This window comes from Perca flavescens, chromosome 5 (genome assembly GCF_004354835.1).
Source record: "Perca flavescens isolate YP-PL-M2 chromosome 5, PFLA_1.0, whole genome shotgun sequence".
NCBI classification, from domain to species: Eukaryota; Metazoa; Chordata; class Actinopteri; order Perciformes; family Percidae; genus Perca; species Perca flavescens.
Window position 1 is genome coordinate 38,318,960 of NC_041335.1, and position 12,837 is coordinate 38,331,796.

General features: G+C 44.8%; 2 protein-coding genes across 2 annotated transcripts in view; one reads left to right on the top strand and one right to left on the bottom strand.

Moving 5' to 3' along the window:
* Positions 1-714: 714 nt before the first annotated feature.
* ciao1 (cytosolic iron-sulfur assembly component 1) lies at positions 715-9,860 on the bottom strand. The gene is made up of 8 exons (XM_028578675.1): positions 9,592-9,860; positions 7,957-8,101; positions 6,651-6,799; positions 4,875-4,986; positions 3,544-3,632; positions 2,053-2,248; positions 1,754-1,823; positions 715-1,013 (listed from the first exon to the last, which is right to left on the bottom strand). Exons 2-8 carry the CDS (start codon positions 8,093-8,095, stop codon positions 779-781), a joined length of 990 nt encoding a protein of 329 aa, XP_028434476.1. The 5' UTR covers positions 8,096-8,101; positions 9,592-9,860; the 3' UTR covers positions 715-778.
* A 1,002-nt stretch (positions 9,861-10,862) lies between these two features.
* The window catches only part of tmem127 (transmembrane protein 127), a 9,654-nt gene continuing 7,679 nt past the window's right edge, over positions 10,863-12,837 (top strand). Inside the window, exon 1 of the mRNA XM_028578448.1 lies at positions 10,863-11,682. Coding sequence (XP_028434249.1) covers positions 11,445-11,682 — 238 coding nt within the window. The 5' untranslated portion in view covers positions 10,863-11,444. The remainder of the gene's footprint in view (positions 11,683-12,837) is intronic.

The following is a 12,837-nucleotide window of genomic DNA, read 5'->3' on the forward strand; positions in this document are numbered from 1 at the left end:
AGGCTAGCGGGGAATAAGACAAAGTCCTGATAAGTCAGCGTGGTCCTCCACTAATCTGTGAATCTTCGGCGCTCTAGTGACTCCACAGTTCCCCGGCTAACTTTGTAACTTGGCGTCATGTTGCTCAGAGTTTAGCTTTCCTGTGTGTGTGTAACGTGTGTGTGTGTGTGTGTATAATGTGTGTAGCTCAGCGTTCAGGTCTCCTGTGTGTGTGTGTGTGTGTAGCTCAGAGTTTAGGTTTCCTGTGTGTGTGTGTGTGTGTGTAATGTGTGTAGCTCAGCGTTCAGGTCTCCTGTGTGTGTGTGTAGCTCAGAGTTTAGGTTTCCTGTGTGTGTGTGTGTGTGTGTGTAATATGTGTAGCTCAGCGTTCAGGCTTCCTGTGTGTGTGTGTGTGTGTGTGTGTGTGTGTGTGGTCATGTAGCAAAGCGTTCAGGCTTCCTGTGTGTGTGTGTGTGTGTGTGGTCATGTAGCAAAGCGTTCAGGCTTCCTGTGTGTGTGTGTGTGTGTGTGTGTGTGTGTGTGGTCATGTAGCAAAGCGTTCAGGCTTCCTGTGTGTGTGTGTGTGTGTGTATATATATATATAATGTGTGTAGCTCAGCGTTCAGGCTTTGTGTGAGTATGTGTGTGTGTAGCTCAGCCTTCAGGCTTCGTGTGTGTGTGTGTGTGTGTAATGTGTGTAGCTCAGCGTTCAGGCTTCGTGTGTGTATGTAATGTGTGTGTGTGTGTGTGTGTGTGTGTGTGTGTGTGTGTGTGTGTGTGTGTGTGTGTAGCTCAGCGTTCAGGCTTCCTGGTGAAACCTCCAGATGGCGATGTCTCCGTCGTCGCTGCAGGACGCCAGCAGTCCCGCCTCCGTGGGGCTCCAGGCGACGCAGTTGACATCCTGGCTGTGAGCTCTGGGCGCCTGCGCCGCCAGCGAGAACACCGGCTGCTCCGGGTCGCCCGCCTCGTCCTCCTTAAACACCCGCACGGCATCGTCGCCGCACGCCGTCGCCAGGGCGCCGGTCAGCCGACACCTGGACGGACACATCAGCTGATCAGTTTGACAGAACGAGATTGTCTGGTTGGGCTGCAACGTTACATTAACGGTGATCAGTTAACCACCGGGCTGGCTACCGATTTCAATACTTCTCAGGCACCGAGCAAACTGACTCTTTAAGTATCGAAAAGGTTCAAACTCCACCAGACTCCATGTAAATAATCAGTTAGCATCCACTAAAAGTTCTGTTTGTTGCCGCTGACAGACTCAGATTATTATTCTAAGTGTGTGACAACATTATGGGATGGATCCCTACAGAGATAGACCTTTTAGTTAAAGAGTAAGATCCTTTTAGTTTAACATGAAACAGCCCCGAAATCACCGTCACCAAACTCCACCAGACTCCGTGTAAATAATCAGGACTTTTATCATCGTAAAACACACTTCATTCAAAGTGGACAGAAACTAAATAAAACTACCAAAAGCCGTCTTGGTTCATCTTTCCACTGTTCCAACAATCACAACTCTGGTTTGGTTGAAATAAAGCCTTAATTCACCCATTTACATGTGGAGATATGCTGGCTCTATACACGCTAAAAGTCCTGATTATTTACATGGAGTCTGGTGGAGATATGCTGGCTCTATACACGCTAAAAGTCCTGATTATTTACATGGAGTCTGGTGGAGATATGCTGGCTCTATACACGCTAAAAGTCCTGATTATTTACATGGAGTCTGGTGGAGATATGCTGGCCCTATACACGCTAAAAGTCTTACCAGGCGACATCGTACACGGTTCGTCCATGGTAGCCAGACAGAGTGCACACACACTTCCACGACAGGTCTCCTGTTTAACAAGCAGGGGGGGGGACGGGGACATTTGAGATCAAATCCACCAGCATCTGTCCACTTAGCCACAATTTTGTGTGTGTCTCAGTGTGTGTCTGTATGTGTGTCTCTGTGTGTGTGTCTGCCTGTCTGTGTGTGTCTCTGCCTTTCCGTGTCTTTGGGTGTGTGTCTCTGTCTGCCTGCCTGCCTGTCTGTCTGCCTGCCTGTCTCCCCCACCACCATCTTACCCTGTCCACTGGGACTCTCCTTCCAGATCTTGACGGTGCGGTCATCGCTGCAGGACGCCAGCCTCTCTCCGGACGCATCAAACGCCAAACTCCAGACGGTGGACGAGTGTCCCGTCAGCGTGGCGCGGCACTCCCAGTCGTCGTCCTCCTCCTTGTAAAGACACACGTTGTTGTCGTAGCTGGCTGAGGCCAGGAGCTACACACACACACACAGTCACAGAAACACACACACACAGTCACACACACACACACATGTTCAAGTACAAAGTCTACGGTCAGCTTTTTTCTATCAGGGTTCATACACATTTTAACCATGACTTTTTAGCAAATTTCCATGACTATGTGTTGTAGATAAAGCTGTAGATAGGTGGGGGTCCTCCTCTAGATAGGTGTCTCCTCTAGCTGTAGATAGGTGGGGTCTCCTCTAGCTGTAGATAGGTGGGGTCTCCTCTAGCTGTAGATAGGTGGGGTCTCCCCTAGCTGTAGATAGGTGGGGTCTCCCCTAGCTGTAGATAGGTGGGGTCTCCCTAGCTGTGAGATAGGTGGGGCTGTAGATAGGTGGGGTCTCCTAGCTAGGTGGGGCTGTAGATAGGTGGGGTCTCCCCTAGCTGTAGATGGGGGTGGGGTCTCCTCTAGCTGTAGATGTAGATAGGTGGGGTCTCCCCTAGCTGTAGATAGGTGGGGTCTCCTCTAGCTGTAGATAGGTGGGGTCTCCTCTAGCTGTAGATAGGTGGGGTCTCCTCTAGCTGTAGAGGTGGGGTCTCCTCTAGCTGGGGTCTCCTCTAGCTGTAGATAGGTGGGGTCTCCTCTGTAGATAGGTGGGGTCTCTGCTAGATAGGTGGGGTCTCCTCTAGCTGTAGATAGGTGGGGATAGGTGGGGTCTCCCCTAGCTGCTGGGGTAGATAGATAGGTGGGGTCTCCTCTAGCTGTAGATAGGTGGGGTCCAGCTGTAGATAGGTGGGGTCTCCTTTTTGTGCATGCATTGTTTTAGTGTAGATAGGTGGTCCAACGCATTTTTTGTGCATGCATTGTTTTAGTCCGGTGCACCGCTGCTAGTTAGCTTAGCGTAGTGAATGGAATCCTATGTTGCCGGTTAGCATGTTGTGAGTAAAAGTGAGCCAACAAACAAAAGACAACAAAAACAACCTAATTATTTGCACGGAGACAACAAATGCGTTGGCCCACCTATCTACAGCCAGGGGAGACCGGGATAAGAACTATTTCAACAAACGGAGTATCCCTTTAATGACTTAGTATTCTATGGACTAAAAAGGTATTTTGTAAAGGCTTTAGGCCGCCCTACATGTTATTGTAGCCCTGGTTTGATTTACAACTTAATTTTATACAATATATAGTACTGGGTCCTTGCTCTGTCTCTCTCTCAGTTAAGGGGTCCTTGGCTTTAAAAAAAAAAACGTTGAAGAGCCCTGGTGTAAAACGTTGGGAAGGAAGTCTTTCAGTGTGCCGGGGGAAGAAAGGGGTTGAGGCTACCTCCTGGGTCGGGTGCCACGCGATGTGCTTGACGTCTTGTGTGTGAGCGTTCACCACGGTAACGCACTCGTACTCGTCCTCCTCGTCCACTGTTGGAATAACAAACAAACGGAGACGTCAGGCTCGGGTTACTTTATCTGTACCCATTAAGTAGATTCATGTTTTGCAGCAAGAAAAATGACACGCACACAACTCTAAATCTTCCAGTTTCTCTGGTTAACGCTGCCTTTGTTTCCAATGTGTAGTTTACAGTAAAGACGTTCTGATACCGATAAAAGTTCCCCAAAAATTACTACGGCTCTTGCGAAATTTGTCCAGTTTCTCTTTTCTTTCGTCCTGTTTTATATAGCAAATGTTAATAGTGTTCATCTAATGTCCTGTTATTGTAATTTAAATCTGCCAAATGGGACTACAGATGGAAATTAGCCTTTGGGCTACTGCTGTACATGTTCATTAAATGTGCATTCTCCAATAAATAAATAAAATAAAAAATAAATGGGTGGCAACTAACTGCATACCTGTCAGCATCGTAGAAGACTCGGGTCTTAAAGAACATGCGATTAACTATAGAAATTCAGCGATAAACCGCAATTAAAAAAAAAAATGGATAGATAGATATTTTAATTGGATTCATGCGTCTTAGGTGGTGACACGCTAGCGGGGCTCCTCCGCCCTCCTACGTACTTCCGCTCAATTTTCATTTCCCTTCAGTACTGCGTCTGGGTTTGCGGTATATTCGTGGGTTTTCTCTCCGGCCAATCTTTACCGGTCCAATCAGCGAACAGAGGGAGTGGCTGAGAACGATGACGTTAAGCCCGCCCACCGACTCTATACACGATGTGATTGGCCCGACTAGATGTTTTTTCCAGCTCGCAAAGCCAACGGAGAGTTGCTAGACAACCCTGGCTGCAGATTACATTTGCTGCCTCTAGGGTGGTCTAGATTTCTAGGCTAGTCCTCCTCCCCACGGAGTTCGGGAACAGTTTGATTTTCCAGCTCGCTCCATTAGTGGTGAAGGAGTTGGCTAAGGCTAACGCTAACGATGCTAAACCGAGATCACAACCAAATGTTAGCGATTGGCTCTGGGCAGATCCAATAGTTTTAAACTTCAAGAAAGTTAACACTTGTCAATGGAGAGAGGCCAGAGTCTGGTAGGACCAGGCTAGTGTACCAGAGTCTGGTAGGACCAAGCTAGTGTACCAGAGTCTGGTAGGACCAGGCTAGTGGACCAGAGTCTGGTAGGACCAGGCTAGTGTACCAGAGTCTAGTAGGACCAGGCTAGTGAGTCTGGTAGGACCAGGCTTTAGTTAGTTTGTTATTTTGACACCAACCTTCCCAGACCCAGACGCTCTTGTCTCGGCTGCACGTTGCCAGCAGATTTCCAGACGGCGCCCACGCCACACACTTGACCTCGTTTTCATGTCCCTCCAACACCGTCAAACTCTGGAAGACAAAAAGGACAAAAAAATAAAAAACTCTGGGTGACATCTACAAAGGTAGTGTTTCCAATAGAGGTGTTGAAATTAAGCAAATAATCGATGCATGGAATCGTGGACGATGCTGCATCGATAATCGGCCGGCTCATAATGGATTATTTCTGTTAATAATGTAATGTCGGCCTGACAACATTTCTGTTTTACAAATTGTATGGTATGTTTTGCACAATCAGAAAGTGCCATGTGCTCAGTGCTGTGTGTTTGATAGATTGATAGATAGATAGATAGATAGATAGATAGATAGATAGATAGATGTGCTCAGTGCTGTATAGTTTTATGTATCCAGTTTATGTAGTATTAGAGCACTGCAGAATGTTTAGTTTTTGAAGCTATGAAAAGCTATGAATTAAATCTCCTACATGGCTTTAATAGAAACATGGATTTGACGCATCGAGATATCGAATCGCTGCCGTGATAAATCGTAATATTACGTTCCAATATAACTGTACAGGCCAACGAGAACCCTCGCCAGCTCAGGAGAATGACATCCTTTCGTGTTTCCTCTGTAGTCAGACTGCAGAGACGCATCGCAGCGAGTCCGTGAGCAAGGCAGAGGTCTGTGGTTAGAGGCAGAACACTCGAGTCTGTTATCTAACAGTAAAAACAAAAAGTAGTAAAAAATGCCAGCAAAAAAGGGACAAAAACTTCTGAAAATGCGACAAAAACTAGGTGGGCCTAAATTTATTGGGAACCTAAAAGGGTTCGCGGGCCGGATCAAAGTCTGCGAGGAGCCGGATTTGGCCCACGGGCCTTGAGTTTGACACATGTGCGATAATGCTTTGAATTCGCCAGGCTGATGCCGTCAACGGAGAGGGAAACTCTGAAAGGTAAAGCATGTTTAGAGTGAAGACTTTGGGCCCTATTTTAACGATCTAAGAGCAGAGCGTGACGCGCCTGGTGCAGGTGTGTTTAGGGTGTGTGCAAATCCACTTTTGCTAGTTTGACTGGAAGTAAAAAGGATCTGTGTGCCGGGTGCCTGGTTCTAAAGGGTTTTTCTTAGTGTCTTCATTAATCAGAGGTGTGTTTCGGGCGTAACATGCAATCAACCAATCAGAGATCATCTCCCATTCATCAACCAATCAGAGATCAGCTCCCATTCCCTTTAAAAGCCAGGCGCGTTTGGACCTTGGAGCATTGCTGTTATGATGGAGGATTTACACCCTAATATTTTTATTTGTAATCGTGTGTGTGTGTGTGTGTGTGTGTGTGTGCATAGTGTGAGCACGCTGTGCACGAGCCTAGGAGCATTTTACTAATGCTCTGTTACAATAACAATGAAGTGCTGCGTTATTGACTTTAGACCAGGTTTTTGTTGGTCAATGGTGCGATCACTTCCTGCTGCCTCAAGATAGCAATACTCCCAGAATGCACCTGAACACACCTCCCTGTAAGACCAGCACGCCCAGAATGCACCTGAACACACCTCCCTGTAAGACCAGCACGCCCAGAATGCACCTGAACACACCTCCCTGTAAGACCAGCCATGGGGCCACAGATGGGCACTGGAAGGGAAAGTGACGACTGCGTGAGTCTTAAACCGGCAGAGACACTTTGCGTCGGGCTTTGCGCTGCGCCGGGTGCGAGATAGGAGCCCTCAACCTCTCATCTAACCTCAAAATCATCGTTCTTCTTTTTCCAGATGCACGTGGTGGCGTCGAAGCTGGCGGAGGCGAGATAGTTCCCACAGGGTGACCACGCCACCTTCCTCACGGTGCGCTGGTGTCCGTCCTGAAGAACGCTCTTACAGGTCCAAGAATCGCCTGGAGACAGGAAGTCAGAGAGTTATTACCGAGGTACTAGGGAGGGGACGAGAGATGCTTTACATTTCTTTAAAACTGATTATAAATGCTATAAATGTTGAATAAATCCCCCACAATGTAATGAGAGTAATAGGGGTGCGACGAGATCTCGTTGTACGAGATCTCGCGACATTAAAACGTGACGAGATTTCTCGTGAGGCGATGTGATGTCAGCGTGATGGAGCGTGGAGTTACTGTTGAAGATCCCCCCCCCCCTGCCACTTTTTACGGCGAAAGAGTGACAGACAAGACGAACGCAATATGTAAACATTGTTCGTCTTTTCTCTCACTCTTTCGCCTTTTATTATTTCTGCAGGAAAACCAAAATGTTGCCACACAAATGATTTAAAAGTGGCAGGGGGGGGATCTTCAACAGTAACTCCACGCTCCATAAAAATACAAATGTAGCAGTGAAAATAATATAAAAAAAATAAATAAATAAATAAATTTAGTTGACAGTCAACAACAACTTTTTGTTTTGTCTCGTATCGCATTGACTATATTTGGGGTGGTGATGGCGCAGTGGATACGACACGTGCCTTTGGTGTGGGAGATCTGGGTTCAATTCCCACTGTTATACATCAACCAATGTGTCCCTGAGCAAGGCACTTAACCCTTAGTTGCTCCAGAGGTGTGGAGACCTCTGACATATATAGCAATTGTAAGTTTCTTTGGATAAAAGCGTCAGCTAAATGTAATGTAATGTAATATTTCTTATGTTATTGTATTTTTGCTAAGGCTGTCCTCCACTAAAGAACTTCTTAGTCGACTAACACTTATAGGATTTTGTCGACTAATCGATTAGTTGATTTAATTGACAGAGCTGTGAGCTTTGAGAGGTGGTTAAGACTATAAATGTAGTTAATTAACCATCTGTAAAACTCAGTTTCTCCACAATTAATCCTGCAAAAGCACCACTTTAAATCTCGTGTTTACCATAAATGTGCTCAGAAGTTTCCTGAAATAAATAATTAAGCATGAATAAGCATAAAAAAATGACTAATCGACTAAAGAAATCTAAAGAGGTGGCAGCCCTAATTTTTACTACTTGAATAATAAAGTTTTTTTGGGGGGAAAAAAAAAATTAAAAAAAGGAGTTCAAGTAGTTGACGTCTCACCCTCTCGCCCCCAGATCCGGATGGCCTTGTCTCCCCCGCAGGAAGCCAGCAGCGTACCGGTTGGGTTCCAGCTGACGAACCAGCACCGGGAGTCCGGGTGCGCGCTGAGTGTCTGGACCAGGGTCAGAGCTTCCTTCATGTCGGTCTGTGTGGACACATATTTCAGTTCCTGAACCACTGTTCGGTCCCGGTGGCAATATTACGAATTCCACTATGGCCACGCCTAGAGATGTTCCGATACCAGTATCGGCTCCGATACTGCCCAAAACGCTGGTAACGGTATCGGGAAGTACCGGAGTTTATGCACCGATCCGATACCCCGTAATAAAGCCCTGAAGAAAATCTACGTTAAAGTAGTTTACTTATGTCCTTTTTCCGTTATAACTGACTGTCAAACTGGAGAATAAAGACAGTTGTACGACATTCATTGTTTGTGTTTGTTCATGTTTCACAAAGAGTTTAACCTGAGCCAGACAGACAGAGATAGAAATCATGTCACATCCATACAGAGATAGTAGTATACAGCTGTTAAAACATAATGAAATATATGACAGACTGGTATCGGATCGGTACTCTGTATTGGCCGATACGCAAGTTCAGGTATCGGAATCGGTATCGGGAAGCAAAAAATCGTATCAGGCCATCTCTAGCCACGCCAAGACCCGCCCTTCAATAGCGTTCACACACTACTATCCCCTGACCAATCCCCTAACCTTAATCACTCGAGGTCACATGCCTAACCCCAACCAATCGGGCTGTCTCATAGGGCGGGTCTTGGCGTGGCCATAGTGGGATTCGTAATTTTCAAGGGGGTAATCTTCGCTTCAGAACTCGAACCGCCATTTTGTTGCTACCAAGCCATCACCTCCCGTTAGCATCCCATTGACTCCCATTCATTATGGCGTCACTTTGACAGAGAATAACTTTACATCTGAAGCGTTTAAAGACTCTATTTGTTCGTTGTTTATTTCTAAAGAAACACGACAATGTATAAAAGGCTCCATTACCTTGTAGCTCACGTTATATCTCCGTAGCAGAACGCTTTTATAACAATAGGCTAACGATTGGGTCATAACCACGAGACTTACTGTCACACAGTAGAGGAATTACCGTATAGTACAGGAGAAGCTCACAGGCAGTTTGGACTTCCATTATCTGTTTAGGTTTAATTACTAGTGTTAACTTTAAGTGATCAATAATTAGCCTGTGTCTATGTTATCTCCTTACATATACCTACACTCTCCGTCTCTGTAAGATTGGGAATGATTGAGATTTCTCTCGGCACAGCTACCAGAAGACTTCACACTTTCAGACACGTTGCTCACGTCACATCTACGTTGTCTCTCTCAGTTGGAGGCTGCGCAGTAAAGCCATTGATCACCGGAAAAGTGCTTCTAATAGCCTTCACTAGTCTCAGTGGGCTCTGTTGGTCCATTTTATATACGTCAATGGTTGTGGCTAGAAGGGATTCAACTATGGCCGGAAGTTACGCAAAATTACGCAAAATCCACTATAATATAGTAATATAATTGTAATACTATCACCCAGAAAATGCGTGTTCGATCCTTGGGAGTGTTTTAATCCAAATCACGAACTTCTACCTAAACTTAACAACTCGTTAGTGCCAACACTTACCTGTCGTTGCCGTAGCTGTATCCCCCTGAGTCCCGCTGCTGTCAGTTACTGCTGACCGTTAAAAACCGTTAGTCTCGCTGCTGACCGTTTAAATCCGTTAACAAGCACTGCCACGCACTCTAACACACAAACTGTGCTGCTGTCTTGTCAACTGGAAGAGAAAACGGGACGTATTCGCACCAAAGGACAAACTACAACAGTTCACAAAAACAACCATGTCGGAAATACCGCCATCTTTGTTTATCCGGTGCGCGAATTTGCAATTTCTAGGATGACGACGCATGTCCCGCCCTACTCTGCCTTTCTCTGCTTCTGATTGGCTCCCCCTGGTGTTGTAACCTCTAATCCTAACCAATCTCACTCCTCGTGCCAAAACCTAACCAATCCAAACAACGATAAAAAGTACATTATCTCTTCCCATCTCATAACCTTCAAAACATATAAGAATCTTATTTATTTTATTATATTCATCTTATTTGTTTACAGTCTATGATCTTCATCATGCACGTCTTTATATCTATGTTCATCACGAAGTTGAATTGTTGTTATTCTTCTTGTTTGGGGGTTTTAACGGCGGTTGGCAATCAGTGAATTAGGCGAATTATCTCCACTTTTTTGTACAAATTAAAGTTATTTAATAAATTCATAAATAGCGTTAATGAAGGCATGTAAAACGATAGATATAAAACCGTTTTTTTATTTAATTTGTTTATTGTTCATTTATTCAGAACAAAGATATACAAACAAACAAGGCACAATCATAAATCCATCTCAAAAAACAAAGCTATTGCCTCGGATCGAGCATATAAAACAAAACCTAGGAGCTTATACCTTACACAACAACATAAGGAACGATATAAAAGAAAATAAATCTAAAAATAAATAAACAGAAGGGGCTATCTCAAATTAAATTAAGAGTTTAAAATAAATAGATCAATTCAAGGGCTTTTTTAAAATCTTTAACACGTTTCAATGACTTGCACAATAGATGGAACTCATTCTTCCAATGGATCAGGGAGGGTTTGGTCTTAAAGTATCTATTTATGTATAAAATGTTTACCTAGCAGCACCAAGTTGTTGAACCAAATCTACCTTCTTATCTTCAACAAAAACACCAAACTTTATATTCTTCATTGTCAGAGGTGGTATCTCAAGATAGAAAACAATTTGTTGTTTTATATATCTATGTGTAGAAGCGCATATTTCCAACCGCTGGGTGGCAGCACCGCTGGGTGGCAGCACTGAGCGCCTCTCGCGTTTAGACCGCAGCCTTTTGGAACCACGAAGAAGAGTCGTGTGAACAAGGAAGTTACTATTTTTACAGGAAGCGTAAAGCTGCCTTTTGTTTATTTTTGTCTTTGTTTTCTGTAGCGAACCGTTGGCCGTTTCCCAACGGAGCAGTTGGCTAGATCGACGAATAGGTTGTCGTTCATCTGATTTGTTTCTATTAAGTTTATTTTTTTATGACAGTTGACGAGATTTGGCGTTAGCATCACACGCTAACAACAGAGCTAACGGGCCTGGAGGCCAATAAGGGATACAGCTACGGCGACGACAGTTAAGTTTAGGCACTAAAAACGAGTACTTAAGTTACGGAAAAGGATCGTGGTTTGGATTAAAACGACGAATGAACACACGTTCCCTGCGTGAAAGTGTTAAACTTATATTATTTTTATATTAGCCGAGATTTTGCGTAACTTCAGGCCGTAGCTGTATCCCTTCTAGCCCCAACCGCCGTCTGTTAATTGTATCCCTGTTTATGTCCACCAGCTGGGGGTTTTAAGCTTTAAAAACGTTAGATACCAGTGGGAACAGAGCTCCAGGGCCGCTGTCACACGTTCACCACCCAGGCCATGTATGCCCCGCCGGGTACCGCTGTCCCGGGAGGCCGGAGGCGGAGAGGAGGCACCTCCGTGCCCAAGCAGCCGGAGCGGAGCCTGGTGTCGGCGCTGCCCGGGGCTCTGTCCATCACGGCGCTGTGCACGGCGCTGGCGGAACCGGCCTGGCTTCGCGTGCACGGAGGCACCTGCCCGAAACAAGAGCTGGGGGTGGCGGATGTCCTCGGGTACATTGACCCCAAGCTTCTGGACGGTGAGGACCGGCACAATAATAATAACAACTACAATAATAATAGAGAGTAATGTCCCAGTTTAGGATTAATACAGTCTATCTGTCTATCTATAGCTCTCTGCCTGTCTGTCTATAGCTGTCTGTCTATAGCTGTCTGTCTGTCTCTCTATTGTTGTCTGTCTGTCTATAGCTCTCTGTCTCTCTATCTATAGCTCTCTATCTGTCTGTCTGTCTCTCTCTCTATAGCTGTCTCTCTGTCTATAGCTCTCTGTCTGTCTATAGCTGTCTGTCTCTCTGTCTATCTATAGCTCTCTGTCTATAGCTCTCTATCTGTCTGTCTGTCTCTCTCTCTATAGCTGTCTCTCTGTCTATAACTGTCTGTCTATCTATAGCTCTCTATCTGATCTGTTTCAGTCTGTCTGTCAGTTTTTCTGTCTGTCTAATAACTTTCTTTGTATAGCACCTTTCATGAGCGCTGGAAGAAGTATTCCGATCCTTTTTTGCAATAAAAGTACTAATACCACACTGTAATAATACTCTGTTACAAGTTAAAGTCCTGCAGTGAAAATGTTACTTCAGTAAAAGTCTGTAAGTAGTGTCAGGAGAATGTAGTTAAAGTATAAAAACATTGTAGAAAGTGTTCAGGATCCGACCAGTTGTGTGTTTAATGGTCTCATCATCATCAGCTGTAGACTTGTAGCCGTTATATTGTCGGCTAGTTTACTTTAGAATCAAACATCAGATTTTATAAACTACATGTAACTAGTAACTAAAGCTGTAACAGATGAATGTAGCGGAGTAACTAAAGTAACTAGTAACTAAAGCTGTAACAGATGAATGTAGCGGAGTAACTAAAGTAACTAGTAACTAAAGCTGTAACAGATGAATGTAGCGGAGTAACTAAAGTAACTAGTAACTAAAGCTGGAACAGATGAATGTAGCGGAGTAACTAAAGTAACTAGTAACTAAAGCTGGAACAGATGAATGTAGTGGAGTAACTAAAGTAACTAGTAACTAAAGCTGGAACAGATGAATGTAGCGGAGTAACTAAAGTAACTAGTAACTAAAGCTGGAACAGATGAATGTAGCGGTAACTAAAGTAACTAGTAACTAAAGCTGGAACAGATGAATGTAGGGGAGTAACTAAAGTAACTAGTAACTAAAGCTGGAACAGAT

Coding starts and splice junctions, on each gene's coding strand:
- ciao1 (XM_028578675.1), bottom strand. CDS start 8,095: ATGAAGGAAGCTCTGACCCTGGTCCAGACACTCAGCGCGCACCCGGAC. Junction 6,800..7,956: donor CCGGATCTGGGGGCGAGAGG/GTGAGACGTCAA, acceptor TCCTGTCTCCAG/GCGATTCTTGGACCTGTAAG. Junction 1,014..1,753: donor ACCGTGTACGATGTCGCCTG/GTAAGACTTTTA, acceptor GTGTCCGTCCAG/GTGTCGGCTGACCGGCGCCC.